Source organism: Oreochromis niloticus, linkage group LG19 (assembly GCF_001858045.2).
Source record: "Oreochromis niloticus isolate F11D_XX linkage group LG19, O_niloticus_UMD_NMBU, whole genome shotgun sequence".
NCBI classification, from domain to species: domain Eukaryota; kingdom Metazoa; phylum Chordata; class Actinopteri; order Cichliformes; family Cichlidae; genus Oreochromis; species Oreochromis niloticus.
Genome location: NC_031983.2, coordinates 7,126,286 through 7,145,916, shown reverse-complemented (window position 1 = coordinate 7,145,916; position 19,631 = coordinate 7,126,286). Strand labels below are relative to the sequence as shown.

At 43.0% G+C, this 19,631-nt stretch overlaps 1 protein-coding gene across 11 annotated transcripts in view; it reads left to right on the top strand.

Moving 5' to 3' along the window:
- Positions 1-19,631, top strand: part of fgfr3 (fibroblast growth factor receptor 3) — a 67,855-nt gene that overhangs the window by 30,750 nt on the left and 17,474 nt on the right. For 8 of the 11 annotated variants that reach the window (XM_019349034.2, XM_019349031.2, XM_019349036.2 and 5 more), the window contains 3 exons: positions 5,562-5,731; positions 14,102-14,225; positions 14,387-14,577. In XM_019349034.2, coding sequence (XP_019204579.1) covers positions 5,562-5,731; positions 14,102-14,225; positions 14,387-14,577 — 485 coding nt within the window. Of the gene's footprint in view, positions 1-5,561; positions 5,732-14,101; positions 14,226-14,386; positions 14,578-18,746; positions 18,892-19,631 lie in introns of all 11 variants that reach the window. The other 3 variants (XM_019349035.2, XM_019349033.2, XM_005453384.4) reach the window with 1 other exon arrangement.

Genomic DNA, 19,631 nt, shown 5'->3' with positions numbered 1-19,631 from the left:
CTTACAGCAGACATCCTGAATGCCGGTAAATAGCCTCAGACTGCCAGACTTAATCTCTGAAAGTAAGTCTACCTCATGACATATGAGGCTCTAATTTCCTGACCAAAAGGAGAGGGATTAGCCCAGAAACTTTAAACCCTTATCGCCGCTTAATGTCCGCAAAGCCAATGCTAATTAGCCAGCTGTAGCAGGAAGGAGCCATGTGACAAATCACACAACCAGACAGAGTCCCGGAAAGAAGATCCACATCTACAAGCTGAGCAGACGATAACAGATATGTGGAGATGGTGAAAATGTCAGGGTATTAATGAGGAGAGAGGGCGCAGGGAACAAGGAAAGCAGGTCGCATTAACCTGACCACTTTAAGAAAAAGTTTCCAGGTGGGGAACTAAAATATTTACTGAGTAATTATTCATCAATCAGAGTTGCATTGTTGCTGTCGGTAGACTTCTTTTGTTAGCCTCAGCAGCATTTTAAGATATCGAGAGTGAACAAAGGTATCAGGGAAACAGGTGGCCTCCTCTGTGCAACACATATCTAAATTAATTAGCGGTACCTTTACAGCTGAAACAGCCTGGTGTGCATTGTTTTCAACATGTATTTCTGTGTTTGTCATCTTTGCAATTTTATGGTCCTGGAGACACAAATTTAGCAGAAACCAACACAGAGACAGTCTTGATTCATTTGCCAGGTGCTCGTATGAGAGGTTTTCTCAATAGGATGCAGGATGTAGTCACGCAGTTTTGCAGGTGGATTTGAGAACAAGCTGAAGGTTGCATTCAAAGACGGGTGCGGTCCAACCCATGAGTCAAGAGCACTTGAAGTGGGGAGGAAGAGGCCCTACCTGTATGATGACCTACATGATCTTTTGAGCGTGGCCCTAAAGAAAACTGTTGGAATTATATCCAAGGTGGTTTCAAGGACTTTGCTGTCTGTGGACTATTTTTGCAGTCACCAAACTTGTGTAAAGTCATCAGAGTGATGCCAACTTCAGCAATGAGTGTGCAAGACGCAACAATTCGTTGGCTTTGCCGATGTGATCCTACCACTCGAATCTCTCAGACCTGACGTTTGATCTCTCAAAATATGTGTAAAAACTTGAAAAAACATTTTAAAATGGAGTGCCCTGAAGATGCTGCGCTGACAGACGGGCAAATAAAAAGTGAGCAATTTTTGAACAGCCGTCCGCCCTCACACGATGAATGCGAATTAAGTGAGTATTTTTTGCAGCGTGGAAAGCAGCGAACACACTTGGAGCCTGTGCGAACTGAAAGGGCAGCGTGTATGTGAGCGAGGGTGGGGGGGGTTAACAGAGTCTAATCTGTGCTGTGCTGTGCTCCTGAGCTATGCGGCCTCCTTGTTTACCCTGGCAGGAGAGCAGAGAGCTGGATGCCGGGCCACGCTACGCTGCTCCACAGCCGCCATTCCTCCTGCTCTGTTTGCCTTGAGTCCCTGCAGGCCCTCCGGGGCAGTGTGCCTTCAAAGAGCCCCAGTGTAATCTGTAATGAAATCTGCCTGTGTGCTCGCAGGCGTCAGTGAGGGCAAATTATACAATTACACAATTAGACCCCCCCTTTTTCTTCCCAGATCGGTGTCTGAGCGCTGAAGAGGCTTGTGCCGTGGCGATCAGCACTGCACTGTGTCGTGCTCCAGCTAATTGCTGTTGTACTCAACATAGCTGATAGAGGAGCCGCAGTCATGCTTCTCCAACCTGCAGCACAGATCCATAAGCCAGAAAGACGTGAGCGCAGGGCTGCAGGGGGCTGTATGGCAGTCGGTTTTAATGTGTATGGAACACTTGCAAAGGCAACGCATAATCTAAGCAAAGCCAAAAAAGCAGAATTTAATCTTATTTTGTTAACACAATCAGCACTCGGGGAGTGCGTAGCTCTGCCAAGGCTGCACAATCCACTGATCTTATTATTTCTATAATAGATGAGTATTTAGAAAATTTTAATCTGCATTTGGATCACAATGCGCACTGTTAAGGAAAATCATAACATGCAGCAACATTTGCAAGATATCCGTCCTTCAACTAAGAAGTTCATGAGAAAATCTTGAAAATTCCAATTCAGTTCAGTTTTATTTAATCGCATCAAGGCGCTTTATATTGTAAACCCCAACAATCATAGGAACCCCTATGAGCAGGCAGTTGGCGACAGTGGGAAGGAAAAACTTGCTTTTAGCAGGAAGGAACCTCCAACAGAACCAGGCCCATCAAGGGGCATGGGGAAGGGTTGAGGGTGAGTCAGACATTAATAATGACTAATAATGAAATGTAGAGCGGTGTATAAACACAAAGTGAGTGGAAAACAGGTGAGTGAAGAAGACTCACAACGTCATGAGGAGCAGCCTAGGCCTATTGCAGCGTAACTTAAGGGAGGATTCTGGGTCACCATATCCAGCCCTAATTAAAAAAGCAATATAGTAATAATAATAATAATGATAATAATAAAAATAATAGGGGAAATCTCAGCTCCAGACCTATGTATTCCTATGTTAGCTTGTGCTTTTTGCACAATATCTTGCACCATATCACTGAGTTTGAGTCTTACCTTAAGATTGATTGTGGAATGCTTTTACCTCTGCAGCCGCAACGGGGAAGAATATACCTGCTGACAATGTGACACTTTGTGTGCCTGCGGAAACAACCTTCTCCCCTTGACTGATCTCTACCCCGTCTATGTTGGTGGGATTTCTCCAGCCACACTTTGAAATCTGTTATCAAACATGAAGCAAGCAAAGCGGATCACGCTTGTGTATTTATAGGCTCCCAGAGAGATTCCCCTCGCAGTTAGCCTCTGTGTCTGACAGGTGGGCATGACACTGTAGCTGCTGAGTTGTGCTAAGATGTTATTGTAAACCAGTTTCCACTACAGCGACTGTATATCCGTGCAGGGCAGGGTTATCTGTCGAGTCCCTTCTAACCCCCCTCTGCGAGGGGTTGAGGGGTGCCAGCCCTCCCCTCCTCCTCTCCTCCCTCCCAGAAAATCCCACTCCCCTCTGCTGCTGAGGAAATACCATCCTGCCAATTAGACACGGGATGGGATTCCTGCGTGTTGCTGAGCATACAGAGCAGGGCTGCGCAGTAAATCAAAAGCATGCTGAAATCAAAATATCGACGGCTTTTTCTAAACTGGAAAAGGCTGCGGCTCTTTCACGTTTTTCCTTCTGGTGGAAAGTGTCTGCATCAGCTCTCTGAAAAGTAAGCTGTTTTAAGAATCGGCAGAGCCAGCATATCGTATTTTTGAAGCACCAGAAAGAAAGCTTTTCGGTCACGCGAATAAAAATGATTTTTTTTTAAACTGTCAAATCACCGTCCCCACTTAATCACGGCATAATTTCACGTGGAATAAACATCTGTTTCGGCAAGCTACTAATTCGCTTAATGGTTCACAGGAGGCGATTGTTACATCTGGAACACGTTGAATGAGAGGAGACTTGCTCGCATGAGCGACAAGTACAACAATGGGCAACAAATTACGAGAAGATTTCAAAAGCTTCATCCAGACTGCCTGACTGACGGCTGATCTCCTGATTCCACAGAGGAGAGCGTCAGTCAGAGCTTAGCAGCTGAAGGTCAGCGAATAAAACAATCTTCGTGTGTTATGGTGACAAAACCACGAAGACTCCTTTAGTCCGTCCTGCGAATCCACATAAGCATCTATTTTGGGTTATAAGCGTCATTGTGGCTGAAGGATCAGCAGCAGGAATATGTTTTCAGGCCCAGATGAGTTCAGGACCCACAGCAGCAGCAGCAGGGGAAGGAGGAGGATGAGGAGAAGGACCACACATTGGGTTTGAGACTTGTTTAAAACCTCACTGAGCGTTTCTGTTTGACTGAGTGTGTGTCTGTGTGTCAGTGTGTGTGTGCAGGGTGGCTGATTACCATGCCAAAAAACAATGTGTTCAGACTGCTTTTGGAGGATTGTCCCAGTGTGGAGTGTGGAACGTCGCTCCAGAGACAGAAAAAGAGAGATGGAGGGAGAGAAGTCATGAATTCAAACAGACACTTCCCTTTTAAGGTGGAAGCTGTGTGTCTGTGTGTGTGTGTGATTGCACGTGGAGTGTGTTTGTCTTTGCGAGCTGGGGAGTCTCTAAGTCAGCCAGTGTTCTGTGTGCTTTATTAGCAGACACACAAACACACTGTTTAGAGGGTTCAGTAACATCCTGTTTGTTTGCTTTCTAAGAAGATAGGTAGGTGTCTTTAATCGCTGAACATCTCTCTCAGTCTGGTTGCAATTACTCTGTGAAGCTGAAGCCAGTGTTTGATGGTAGGAGCCAAAGAAACGTGTCAGAAAAGTATCAGAACACCCCAGACATTTGATAAATAGACACACAGTAAATCAAAGGCATTTATAGGTAGATGTTATATCGAACGGTGATTGACATCTCACCTGAGTCGCCAAGATGAGACCAGAATTTGCCCGTTCAGCGCTCGAGGGTGAGAATTACTTTTTAACTATTGCCTGACTCACTCAAATACACACACACACACACACACACAAGCGCGGCTATTGAGATGGTAATTAGCTCCACTCTCTCCTGCTGCATTTAGAAAGTAAAAGAGTCATCTGATGACCGGTCAGCCAACTCCCCAGCTTTTGTCCTGGGAAGCACACACACACACACACACACACACACACACACACACACACACAGATTATACCAAGAGGAGAGTGAGTGAGCCATGCCTCGTTGCTCTCACTCTCCACACCCACACAGCATGGACAATAGCCCTTCCTGACTCACTACGCTCTCTTTGTCCACCGTCTTCTCAATACAACTCAATAAATCGCCCTGACAGGTTTCCAAACTCTCAGGATCTCATGATTCAGACCAACTCCTCGTCTTGTTATAGAGGAAAGATGGTAAGATGGTTTTGTCTGGTCCCCCCGTGACGCTTCATGCGTCCGTTTTGAGCTCTTTCAGCATCCGTCAAACTGCGTTTTACACCGCTGGCGCATCTTCAACTTAACTGTATCTCTGTGGACAGCGGGGAAGGGCCGACGTTGAAGAAAGATTGTTTTATCAGTAACAAATGAAAAGGTTTCATTCAAACATCCATCAGCAACTCTTCCTTTGGGATATCAAAACAAAAGCCTCATGATTCACTCAAGAAAAACATCTTGAAATCACAAAAAAGAGCTTAAAATGACTGAAAATGAATCACAGAAACTTAACAGTGTACATGTGTATTAGTCTCTGTAAACACTGCAGGTACTCTGTGTTGTTAGATGAGGGAAGACCTCTGGTGACACCACATCTGTTCTGGTATAGGGCATAACTCATCCAAGATGAAGCACTCGTTTAAAAAAAAGGGCAGAGGAGCAACTTGTCCCATCTGTGCCGTCTTTTAACAATTACAAAATCATGTAACTGTAAATTCCTGGAGGGTCTTTCCCCAAATGTTCTATGATCTAAGAGTAAATGGAAAACTGTAGAAAAAAAAGTGGCATCTTCTTATTGCATGAGTCCGCCTTAGCTATTTAATGTCCTAGAAATGGGAATATTTAAAAGTCTTAAGAGTTTTCAATGAGTCTTTTGTGTTTTTCTAACAGAAGCGCCATATTGGACCAGGCCAGAACGAATGGACAAGAAATTATTGGCTGTTCCTGCGGCCAACACCGTCAAATTCCGCTGCGCTGCGTCTGGAAACCCACCGCCAACCATACACTGGCTGAAGAATGGCAAAGAGTTCAAGGGAGAGCAGAGGATGGGAGGCATCAAGGTGAGAGCAATAACATGTTAACGCCTAAAGGTTAAAGGAGCAGGACTGTGATTTATAGATTCAAATCTTCACACAGCACCAAAAAAATCTGCTTGGAGGAGTCTCATGTTCTTCCCTGTTTGAGCTACTGTCAAAGTGCCTTTTAGCAAGGCATTTTAATCCCCTGCTGCGTGTCCATCAGTAGATCTGTGTGGGTGTTGCAATGTTCCCCGGTGTGAATGTCTATAACTGGGAGACTGTGAAGCAGAGTGCTGAAAGAAACTCACGCTCTGTGAATCTTCTCACGGTAAATAAAGGTCAGAAAACACGCCATAGTCGAGGACACCCCCGGCACTCAGAAACGTAGCCTCCGGATAAGCTGAATATAAATTTAGGGTCAGACCGCTGTGCTGAAATCAGAATGGTTCACAGATACATGCATGCTCGCGTGATAGCTCAGTGTTGACAGTAACGCAGTGCAGCAGACAGCTGTTGTGCTCAGTTTTGTCATCGGATTCACTCTAAACACTAGGCTCTCGGGTGGAATGGCACTGCTTAAAGTAGCGGGGCTTGGTTTACTTTTGTTTTCCCTTAATGGCCCTGAGCTGCAGAATTAAAGGACAAACTTGGTGTGGTAAGACCATCGGAATTCAAACAGTAAAAACGTGTGTTTTGGTTCAAAATAAACTTCAACCTAATGGCACATAAATTCTAAAATTATGCCCAGAGATGTAAATTCTTTTAAGGGTCATTCAGCCTGTGTCTTATTATTTTGTCCTTCTCGTTCTTCTCAGTGCTTTCCTAAAATGATGGTGAGGGTGGGGGGCTGTTTTAGATGCTAACATTCACATATGTGGTGAATTATGTAAGGGAGAGCTGCATTAATTTGTTACTTTCTTACCTGAAATTGCCATCATTTCAGCAATTATGATTTATTAAAATGTAATCAAGTCATTACTAATGTTCCAGAAAAAAATGTACATGAGGTTTGCCAACATTTAATAACATTAGCCACCCTAAGTTAATGCTTTGTCTGCACTTCTATACTTAAACTCACTACTTTGAGAGTATTATAGTGCTCAAATTACTAACTGCGGCTACACTGAGGGCTCTACAAATATCTACTAGTGTCTCATAACAGTCACTGTACAAATAGACAATGTAAACAAATTTCAGCCAGTAAAAGGAAGTATATATTATCAGATGATGACAAGGTTGTTGTTAGCTAGCTAAGAGCTAGCTAACAAACTTTTTCATTTCGAGGCATTGCAGTTAAACCCAGTTAATAAATGCATTTGGGGGGTTTTAAGCTTGTTAAACTGTCATCTTCACTGCTAAAGAATTTAGTATTATGTTTTGTGAAAGCCACAACAAGCTATAAATATTACAAACACAGTAACTAGCACCACAGTTGTGCTAAACGTTAACGTTATTTCTAGATAGTGTTACAGTAGGCTGTCAAAATTCACATACTACACAAGTAGGTATGTAGAGGACACAGTACACTAACTGAGAGTGTTCTTGCAGAATAATTGCTGAATTAAAAATGAGAAAGAGTGAGGTTAAAGAGTCAACTGAGACAGGTTTTTTATTACAGAAGAGAGGGAAAGTGTCCGTTTGAGCTATTTCCTATTACTCTAAAATTTCATCTTCCACTTTCAGCAGGGTAATCATGTGTCAGGCTGCTATAGAAGCAGTGAGAGACGTTTGGCCTTTAAAGAGTTAAATGTAATGAGACTCTGCAGCTATTAACAGTTTACAGAGATCTTCAACATCTGCTCCCAGCAGACCAACAGCAGTTGTCTCCCTCCCTCTGTCCCCACTCTGACACACACACAGATTCACACACACCTGTCACCAGTCCTCAGGACGCTCCAACTTTGACTGGAGTGGTTCCCTGACAGCAACTTTTAGCATGTGTAGTAGACATGAAGATTAACGGATGAGAAATTTTGTTGTTAGCAGCAAATTAATCCCAAACTGAGCGCTCAGAGCACTTAGATGTTTAATCCAACTGTTCACCAAATCTCTGCGTTCTCGTCCAGTTAAAGAGCACAGAGGAGGTGTTTTTAGCATTAAGGTCTGGTCTTAATGTCAGCTTCATCATTGTATTTTCCTCACACAAACTCAGCCTATTCAGTGTGTATAGCTTGGTGTGTTTGCAGCAGTAACCACATTGTACACCTTGATGCTGTAATACATGCTCCTATGGGATGCTACATGTATAGTTAGAGGTCGATATGTATAGCTGCCTCTTCATACTAAGTCCCATTGACCTTGTCTGGCTTTATTTGAGTGTGAGCTGTGACACTGTCTTTAACGAGTCATTAACACAAATTCCTGTACATGCTCTGCTCTGTGTAGCTTGAGCTCGGACCCAAAACAACCACTGCTGTGGGTTTAGTTGTATCTGTGGCCACTTGTACTGTAAGGATAAAGGTGTCCAGTGGAATGGGACGTTGTAGTTGCAGTACAAGCTTAGGGACTGAATAGGTTCTAGTAGTGGCTTGGCCATTTCTGCACACTATGACCTCAGTTATAAATGATTAGCATTAGCATTTCTGTACATTTATAACAAACTAGCTTGAATTTTTAAATCACCTACCATACAATGGACACATAAGAACACATCCTGTGATTATTAAGACATTCCTCTACGTGTCTTTATCAAGACGTTTTCACACGCTCCCCTCGTCACTCCCTTCTGTCCCAGAGATGCTTCGAAATCCATTTAGCTAATCACCATGTGACCACTGTTGGCCTTAAGGGAGGTGAACAGAGAGGTCATCCTCTATAAAATCACAGTGCCGGGTGACAGACAAGCCTGTGACCCAGCTACGTTTCAGTGAGGTCAAGGGTGACGGCTTCGGTCCATCTCAATGCCAAGAACTGCTGCCAGTCATGTTGTTCTGCTACTATGCACGCCACAAATAATGCCCTTCTTCAAATGCAGCCCAAGAAATTTCCATAATGGCTTAATTTGCACTAAAAGATATTAACACTGAAAATCTAGTCACATTATCCTCGGTTAAGTTGATTGATGTACCCAATAGTATCTAATATAATTTAATTTGTCTTTTTTTTTGTTCCTGCCATATGCTTGAAGTTGTTAGTCCACAAACTACTTTTATACTTTATTCCTTAATCCTCCATTTCTTATGTTTTTTGTCATTTTAGACACAGAAACTAATGCCGGTCATGTTCAACGTGATCCTGATCTATTGAGGATACTTCTTTTCTCAAAAAAGTCTAAACTTGTAGCACAAAATGATATTTACAGGTAATAGTCATTAGTCTTTCAAACTAACAGCTAAAGTTTGAATAATAGTTGTGTTAATAGAACTATATTGGTTCATCTTAGTAGGCTGGGGGTGGATGGGGGTCGTTAGGGGGGTCTCGAAGTCCTGACAGCCTTACAATGGCCTCTTAAAGACTCTATTCCACCAACAGGTCCTCAAGGTGAAGTCGCTTCCTCCAGCATCTATACTGAAACGACAAGATCATTTTTGATGTGACAGCCGTGGTTAACTTTGGCTGAACGAATTGGCTTCGGATGGGGGGATGAAACGACTCTGTCGCACATATCTCAGGGCTTGGAGTGTGCTGGTTGGGGACTGACTTGCTAACTGATCCATGCTGACGGGCACAGTGGAGTCCACTCCATGTAAGCGCTGCCCACCAGCCAGTTTGTCATTTTCTCTTGAGTGCCTTCAGATCTGCGGACGTGTGAGAGAAAGGCACTGACGGCGCAGACCATTAGGGTCCATTAGCCACCTACAGAAAATACCTCCTGTCTTCACGCCAGAGTGCTTGAAAACGGCCTTTCCGAGGATGCACTACGTTCACCTTTGTTGCTTAAAGACTTCCGCTTTAACAGAGGGTTTGACAATGGCTCTTTTCTTTTGCAAATATGCACACGTCTAAACTAGTCTCCGGTTTTACTTTTCTTTTGAAGAATTTATTGAAATGTAGGGGGAAAAGTGGCACATTGACTCTTTTGTCAATGACCATCAAAACCTCTCATATTTTAAAGACAATTAAGATGTTGACATTGAGCATTTATCCTGAAGGTATCTCAAGAGCAAAACAGCTTACGTCTATTTTCAGTGGTTACAGTGTAATCAGGGATAAAAGTTCTTTATTGAGATTAAGGATATCTTTTACAAGAGGCTGGAATAAAATGATGGCAGAGATAATGTCATCTCTGTGGTAAAGAGATTCAAAGACGTTACTGTAGGGTCTTTACCTTACATGAAGTGCCTTGAGGCAACTGTTGTTAAGATTGGGCGCTATTAAATGAACTTAATTGAATTTCAGAACAGGCAAGAAAACAAATGGCAGAAGGCAGGATTGTATTAATATGCTATTGTAGTAGTATGAGGAAAATATCCCACTCATTTTGAAGCATTTTTTCTGGCCACACAACACACATTTTTTTTTATTCAATCAATGGATTTTATACTTTATTTTGCATAATTAAACTTTTTTAAGCAGCCCTAGATTTTTTATTTTATTGTATTTTTTGTAGGTCAAGCTGCATTTACCAGCTGCTGACAAAGGTATTATCAGACAGTCTGGCTTTCAGTGTTAATGTCTTTCACATGCTTTCCATTCTGGGAGGTAATGTATTTCTGGGGGAAAATGCTGACTACAACAAAGGGATTGTTTAATTTACAGAAGAGGATCAGCAGAATGATCCGTTTGTTAGCAGTTCCAGTGTCAGTATTTGATAGTCTAACCCTACAGGCCTGTATATTTGTACACTGACACCTTTTTCCCCATGCAAGCTGGAGGCTGTTTCAGACATTTGCTTAAAATCTTGCAAGCACTTTGCAATTCTGTTGAAATGCAACCCAGAGAGCTAAGCGGTGCATTAGCTGAAAACTAAAGGAAACTGTAAATAGGATGTGTGGCTCATTTATAAAATGGAAAATAAAATTCCAGCAGTGCGATGTGCCGGAGCATTGTTCGCCTTCCCAGACAACTGCGGCACTCCTTATTGTGAAGGCCAAGCCCTAAAGGTTAAAGTTCAGCCGTCTATTGAGCCATCAGATGGACGTGGCAAGAGATGGGCGTGGTGTCAACCCATTGAGCCAGCCCGAGCCTTCGACAGACAAAGCCATCGCCGTTGTATGATGCCACATATGGCGGATGGGATTTTATTGTGTTCATGCTAAACTGCGGCAGCACAAGCGAGGCTAAAGTTGACAATGTAATTATTGTGTTTCATTCCTTCCAGGTCGCTCAGCACTTAACTGATTCTTCAATCCCTGTTTTGACAGCTTTCCAAGACGGGGCTCTTAAACTGGCTCCACACTGTTGCTTTTTAAGACTTTAAGCACTTTAAATCCTTGTTTTTTCCACTCCGGATTTTAACACAGCCTGGATTGTGAGTCTCAGTAGGCCACGCAGGAATTTCTACACATTGCAAGATTATTTTTGGACTCCTTTTTTTAATTTTAGACCAGCCGCACTCTTTTTCCCCTCTCGGTCATTTTAACCAAACACATTGCAGATATCAAAAATAGGATGATCAAATTTTTTGTTTTTATACCCACAAATTTGTTGGGTTTTTTTACTCGTATACTTCCATTTTTACAGCCTTCTGCTGCCTTGCAAAGCTAAACTTTACCAGCTTTAATAGCAACCCCCTTAGGGCCGCATCTCTCTGTTTCTACCTTCTCTATGGGTCAAATTAGACGGTAGCGCAGATCCGGGCCACTGGTCCGCTCTGACACACTCATAAATTCTGGTAACTGGCCCCGCTGGTTCTGACAGAAGCTATTTTGTGAGGTGAAGACGGAGAGTTTGGACTATAAAGGGAAAAGAGCTTCCTGTGTTTTCTCAGACAACTAATACACTGCAAAAAATGTCAGCATCTTTGCCAGTCTCTCAAGCTCGCTCAGAGTCCAGAATTTGATGAAAAGACGTGAGAGAATCTGCCCATAGGATCAGGGAACTGAAGTGTTTTCGATGGCAATCCCGGTGAAGCAAAAGGAAATGTCTTGAAAGGCAGTTTACTTTGTCCCAAAATATTTCAGAGAAAAAAATAACACAGAATACAAATTTCAACTTGTTTCTCCGTCCTCTTCAGACTCCTGAAAAGCTGGTAATGTCTCCTTCAAAGTGCACTTTTTGCAGTGTAAAACTGCCTGTCCATTCCCATGGCATGCTCTGTGTACTCCGTACATCCACAGCCAAAGCCCTAAAACCTTTAAAGCCTTGTATGACTCTAATGTAAGCTGCTTAATAATTTAATTCTGGTTGGAATCTGGCATGATTGGAATGGATAGGATTATCACATTTGGGGACTAATGCTACGAGTTCAACAGGGGTTAGCCAGTGTAACATGGTAATAAAAGCCAGTGATGGGTGTTTAGAAAATAATGAAAAGTGCCAGGAGGAATTAAAGTAGAATGGCACTCAAAGTTAATTATTACCGCAGACAAGAAGTTCGGTTTCAGTAGCCACGATATTAGTGGCAGTTAACACTTTAAAACCGAGTGCGTGTATCAGACACAGATGTCTCGGGCTAGGTGTGAAATCAGAATCTGCAAAGTAACAGCAGCTGTCGTATAAATGTAGTTGCGCAAAAGCTCCATCTGAACTGAAAGTTTGCAAAGAGTTACAAAGTTAAGAACCAAAGTCATGCTTTGGATCGCTCTCTCTTTCTGTATCTCTTGGTGGTCTTGCCCACTACTGAGCTTGAACTTGTGCTCATATTTTACCACCTTTTCGGTTCCCCCTGCATGTGTCGCCTGTTTTCTGGGGGGTTTTTTCCCCTTCACTCCCCTCTCAGCTCAGCTCGATCCCAGCCACCACAGCACAAGGCGTCACTCAGCTGCTCATGAGAGCAGCCATTGACTTCGGTTTGACTCCTGTCTCTGAGAGGGGTAGACGGGGTGGAGCCAGCCCCTCTGAAGAACCATTTGCCAGCGTCGAGCGAGCGGGCGGCCTGGCCTATGTTACCACGCAACTGCAAAAAGCACACACAGGCATAATATTTACACTGTTACATTATTTTCCGTATACGCCTCCAAGAGTGGGAGTCAAGAAGTGTATACTGTAAGACAGACGGAGGAGAAGAAGAAGAAGAAGTAGGGGAGGAGAATTTGATTCTCAGCATACAAATATATACATATATATACCTTCTCTGAATGGCTGGCTGGTCACCAAAATGTGTGGGGTTAAATGTTTGCGAAAACATTAAACCTTCTCTGGGTCGGCACATTTTCCTTTGCGGGTGATGTTAAGTGTTCCACCCTGAAAAGCCTCCTTGTTGACATCACTCACTCCCGTTGTTAGTAATTCTGACCTCTCGCGGAGGAGTTCACTCTGCTCCTGTCTCGCAGCGCTAAGCGCCACACGTTTCCACTTAAACCGTGGAGGTCATTCCTCTGGGCCCGTGGAGACTCTGCCTATCGATGCGTGGCGGGTTCTGTCTTTGCGCCTCGCGATGCCGGACCGCTCGCGTGTTCGCTCTCCCATCCGATAGACTTCTGAATCTGTCAAGTTAGTATCTGTCTGCTGTTGCCATCCAGCCACACCTGGTTTGAATTACTACACACAATTCAGCACTCGGGTCTCCGGGGATGGCTTGCTCCTGAGTGGCACAGTGGAACCACTTTCAGAGGTGCAAAAGAAGAAAAAAAAATCTTTCTGCCCTCACTGCAGGCGGAGACAAGAAAATACTTCTCTCCTATTTCAAAATGTCGTATTTCATTAAATCATGATTCCAGTTAGTTTAACTGGTTTCTCAAACATATGGCGTGTGCTGCGTTCTATTTCTTGAAAAGGCCGTTCCTTGTGATTTCTTCAAAGCGATACCTGATGACACCGCTCTCTGCAGCCCCTCTGGCCGCTGCGGGCACGCGGAATAATTTCCCATTAAGACGTTTACGCCACGTCAAAATTTTGCGTTCTGCTAATCACATCTGTTCTGCATCAAGCGGGACGCAATTAATAAAAAGAGTTTCAAGTTGTGTTATCGTTTGAAATGTTTGTTCAAAAGGGTTTGCACCTCAGTAAACATGCACTGCACAAAGGCCTCTCTTGTTTACCGAGCGGTGTGCTCTGTGATGTTTTATACCAAAGGATATCAAAGGAGGGGATAGCTCTGACAGTAGAGAGGACGCTTTTCTATCCATAGGCTCATATCAACTCCTACGTGCAATTAGGAGCAATAGCTGATATTTATTGGAGCAATTTCTCTGTGGTGACCCTCTTATCAAACATAGAAATATACTAAATGGGTATTTGTGTGTTGCTGTCTTGAAAATATGAAAGCAAATTCCCCCAAAGACTTCTGCACCCTCGTCATTTTTTATGACATATACTAAATATTCTCTCCTCTCTCATCTCTGTCGTCCCTCCACCCCACCCAACCCCAAGCTGAGACACCAGCAGTGGAGTCTGGTGATGGAGAGCGCCGTGCCGTCAGACCGGGGAAACTACACTTGCGTGGTGCAAAACAAATACGGCTCCATCAGCCACACCTACCAGCTCGACGTGCTCGGTGAATGTCTTTTCACTTCTGCTGTTTTAACAACACATAACTTAACACACAGCAATTATAAAAGAGCTTATTTTTAGCTGTAGCTTAAGTCTAAATTTCCTGCAGCATATTATTGCCACAAATGAGTTCTGGTAATGACTCTATAATTTCTTTTTCCTCAGAGCGTTCACCTCACAGGCCCATCCTTCAGGCTGGTCTGCCGGCCAATCAGACGGTGGTGGTGGGCAGCAATGTGGAGTTTCATTGTAAGGTTTACAGCGACGCCCAGCCGCACATCCAGTGGCTCAAACACATTGAGGTGAACGGCAGCCGCTTTGGCCACGACGGTGTTCCCTACGTCAGCGTGCTGAAGGTGGGTCTGTAGCTCAGAGCTCTTTGTTTTACATCTGTAATGAGCCTGGGTCTCACTGCCTGGAGTTGATCTCAGTCTGCGATAATTTTACTCATAATTAATCTCTCCTAATAGTTCTGTTTAATGAGCTTTTACAGTAGGTGGGTCTGTGGGGCCCACTGGCTCTTTTTGCTACAGCCTATAACCGAAGAGCTCATTCCTCAAACACCATACCTTCATTATGGGAAAAAACACACCTGCATTTTGCGACATACCACACCATATAAAAATGGATTCTCATAAACCTAATAATAGCCCTGTAAATAATTTTCTCCACTTAACCATGGCACCTGCACTGCTTCAGTTTATTCTAATGCTGGCCTGAGCAGTGTGGTTCCATACTGGTGAAGATGGAGCCAGTTCACTTATAATTACAGTGTTTTATTTTCTTTCTTCTTTTACTTATTTGTTCCTTTTTCTTTTTTTTCCTACTCATTTATGTTATGATGAAATAGTAAGAGGATATCCTTTTTAAGATTGTCTCAGACACACAGCTCTGGCTGTCAGCACAGACGTTCTAATTCAATTCAATTTCAAATCAGTTTTACTTGTTAAGGACCAAATCACAGCCGTTGATGCCTCAGATCACTTTATATCATAAGGTAAAGGCCTTACCTTGTGATATAAAGAAAAAACCTAAACAATCAGACGATCCCCCCGTTAGCAAACATTTGGTGACAGTGGGAAGGAAAAACTCCATTTTAACAGGAAGAAACCTCCAGAAGAAGCAGGCTGAGGGAGGGGCATGGGGAAGGGTTGGGGGTGAGCACCTATACTAACTTAGTGCAGGATTTTACCCAGTGATTGCACATTGTGTCTCTTCCACCACTCTAAATGTATTCATGTTTCTTTAATAGGCTAACAGCAATTAATTATGCTTAACCAGCATTTCCACAAGCCAATCAGTTCAGTCCCGCTTACTGGTTACATTGCATTTGAATAAAATATGTTAGGAGGAAGTGTATAAAATAGGCAATAGCTGCATTTGCAGACAAATATTTACTGCTAAATTTGTTATTGTGGAGATAAATGTCATGATTTAGCCAAATATCAGCTGTTGGTATTTCAGTCTCATTGCAAATCTCAGATTTGTTTATTTAACCACTGGAAAGGAGATTGCCAAGGCAGTCATGTTTGCATTGTTTGATTCTGTAAGTGACAGACTGACAATCACAACAACGAAAAGGTTTTCTTTGTCAGATTTCCTAAAATCTATATTTGGTTACAGCATTATAGAGAAGAAGAGATACTTGACTTTTTTTTATTGCGCTTTATTTCGTATTGACTCAAACCGTAATTCAACTAACGAATGTCAGAAAAACAAAATACATGAATAAAATGAATCAAAAATCAACCCTAAAGGTTATAAGTTTGATCAGTCAAGGTGGCCCTACATGTTTACTTGCTTGGGAAAGAACTATTTAATTATAAATCAAGCAAGAAAATTACATATATGTGACTTGCATTTTCAGATGTCCCTGTGTATTAATCACAACTTTTCTGAGCTATTCAGCATTGCCCGTCTTCAGTTTTTGTCCTTGCCCTGATGAATTTTAATCGCATACTTCTTCATGAAGTATTAGAAACGTGTAGGTAGGATTGTCCTCAATCAATCGAAGAGAGGGCAGCACCTTAAACCCACTTTGAGGCGTGTTTTTAGATCTGGGGTCTAGAAAGGAAGACTCCCATCCCCATCGCAAAACCCGAGAGGGCTTAGCTGTCTCATTTTGACACCCCCCCCCCCTTTTTTCTTTTTTCTGCCTCTGGAGAGAGAAAGAGGAGAGGGTGAATAAAACAAACATCTGGTTTGGACTAAGTTAACTGCTGTGGTGGCGGCAACGCAGGGAGAGAGGCGGGCTCTGCTAACCGCCACTGCCGTCAGATGTGCTGCGTCGCGTGGTTTGAGGAGGAGGAGGAGAGAGGAAAAAGGGAAGAGGCAACCAAAAAAGCCATGGAAAAAATTAGTGGAGGAACACAAGGAAGGGCAAAGTCAGCAGGGAGAGGGAGAGAATGTGTGACAGATTGGTGGGCAAAGATGGAGAGCGAGGGCGAGAACGAGTGGCTGGGGTGTTAGAAAAGCAGCGAGACGGGCGGGAGGAGGGGACGAAGGAAATAAGATGCAAACGCGAAACAAGAAGAGCGAGAGATAGAAGCTGAACAAAGCGGATGGAGAAACGTCACAGTGTTAGCTTTTCACATATGAAAGTAACTGTCCAGGTACAAGAGTGCTCTCAGGTTGCAAATAGATTATTTTGAGATGAAGCCTTTAGATGATAACCTTCCCGAGTTGAAGAGATGCTCAAGGCCTGAGTTTCTAATCTTCTAGCACATTATTAGAATTATTATTAAAATTTTTAAATATCTTCACACTATGAGTCGTGGGCTTGAAGGTCTGGGTTACTTCATCTTGACATTAAAGTTTCATTGACTTTTAATGTCAGCTCATTTAAATAAATAAATAAATAAAACCTTCGCTTTTTACGTGAGACGCTATATGAGCCAGGTAGTTTAGCGAGGTGTCCTAGGTGCTCACTCATTTAATGTTGAAATGTCACTTTAAATTCACAGTTATTTTATGACTTATTAAAACACTGACTGTGCCGAAGCCTTTTACATCAATGTAGTGTCATTTAATTTATGCTTGAGCTGAAATACGTGGGTCGTTTGTGGATAAGAGATATGGTTGTGGATGCAGTATGTTGTCTTCGTAACTTCACTACTTCAAACACAAGATCAGCATATAAAGTGTCCAGCAAATCTTTAGAAATGTACGTCTGAGAAGGTGGTGACAGACTAGGGGGGGAAAAGTGGGGTAAAATAGAAAGCAAAAGGACTGAGAGAGTGAGAGCAAGACAGAGCGAAAGAGGAGGAGAAAGAGAGAGGCCAACAAAAAGAGAGAGAAAGAGGGGGGGAAAGCAAGCCTGTCAGCCCAGACTGCGGCTCCACGCTCTATTTTCGACTACCGCATAATTGAAACAGTATTTACTGAGATTTGTGTGTGCCTCCCTCTCTCTCTGTCACTCTCAGTCTCTCTCTCTAGGCCCACCACAGTTCACTCAGACATGATATGCTCTCTCGTGTGTGGCATATACTGTAGAAGTTAAATACAGCTTAGGGTGAGACGAGGGGGTCAAAAAAAGAATTTTTCTTTTCTTTTTTTTGAGAAATGCCTGAATCGTTCTTTTGATGCCTGGAAAAAGAGTTAACGATGAGTGACTCGCCCCGCGCGGGGGAGGGAGAAGGAGACGTCTGGAGCCAAGCCGTGGATGTTCATTAAGCAACTATAAAACATGATATGTTTTCTCCTTTATGCGCCGGGCCCGTTTAATAATTTAGCAGCAGTTTCTCTGTGAGCGAAGCACCCAGTCAGATCATGAGTGTTTACGCGGGCAGGTTTACACCCTCATAGGACTGACATACTGTAATGCCTTTAAACTAGCAACAGACAGCGCGGATTGGTGCGAGTCTGCAATGTATGGTTCATGTGTGTTCCTGTTGTTGTGTGTTTATGATGTTACAGGTTTGACATGTTGCTTTTAATCAACAAAACTGACAGAATGACACTGTGCCTCACTGTATCACCTTCACGTCAAGTTCTCATGTTAGCATAGCTTAGCATAAATCTGGAAGAAACTTCAAAGTCATAGCCTCTGTTTTTTTTTACAACAGCAGCTTATAAAGAAGATTTATTCATCATGCTTTTCATTATTTTTCTATTACATATATACTGTTACAATAGTGGACTAAATGATGAGGATGATAAGACTTCTTTAAATGTTCAGTTTGAGACAGTTTTTTCCACTGTTAGCTCTCCGTGATGTATGATCGGCCACTCAGAAGAAAGTTTGCCTCAAAGGGAGAGAAGCTAGATGAACTGGAGGATCATTTTTGAGCTGTGAAGCACGTTGAGCTATGTGGAGATAAGAATGAGCATAAGAGGTCTCCTTTGTTCACAGTAAACAATGAAACTAAGCTAATAACACAACAAAATGTTGTAAATGTAAAAACCAATGTGCAGTGCTTCTTTTAGATGTGTTTGTATGTGTAGTATGTAGGTTTGCATGTTGTTACTATGTGTTTTTGCAGGAGCTGTGAAGGCCTCACTCTGCCTTTCAATTTTCCCTTTACAGAGTGTTGTCAGTAAACACATTGAGACCCACAGTAAGTTGAAACTGTCCAACGTGACAGAGAAAGACGCCGGGAAGTACTGGTGTCGTGCCTCAAACTTTGTAGGCAAGTCAGAAAACGCTTTCTGGCTTAACATATACAAACCAGGTAAATTCTGAACTCCGGGCGAGAACCGTCGTCACCACATTTGATCTGCTGTGCCTGTTCCTCTCTGCAATGTTCCTCTTGGTTGTGGGTTTTGACTGGCTCGCTGGCTTGCTGATAGGGTAAACAGTTACATACTCACACCTATACACATTCATCAGTGAGGTTTGAGTTCAAATGCTCGCATTTTGTTAGCTAATGGCCATCATCCATTTTAGCTCCCAGTGCCACTTTGTCTTCCTTCCCGGTCGATAACAGAAAGACAATATTGCGCCATTAATTAATACAAAAACTTCAAAAGTCTCTCTCACACACACACACACACAGATTAAAGCCCACATAAAACCTTTACTGACCAAAGCGTACACGTACACAAACAGGCCAGTATTGATTTCTCTGGGAGAGCATCCTCCTGCTGTATTAATGTGCTTTTATATGAGAGCATGCAGCAGGCGTCTGGATGTCAGTGTTCATTACTGAGGCACGGGGAATAAGTCCTCCACCTCAGCTTTTACTAAGCCACATCGAGCTCTACCTTTGAATCAAGCTAACCTAGCGGTCATCACACCAAACGATATCTGAAGAAAGAGAAATCACAACTGCAGTGGTGCACTTTTTGGGCCAGATTTAGTAATGCATTGCCAGTGCAAACTGAGTTTTGGTGCTTAAAAAAAACAAAAGTACTGCTGATATTTTCAAAAAGTGCACAGTGACACGATGACGTGTAAGAGGTGGGAACTCAG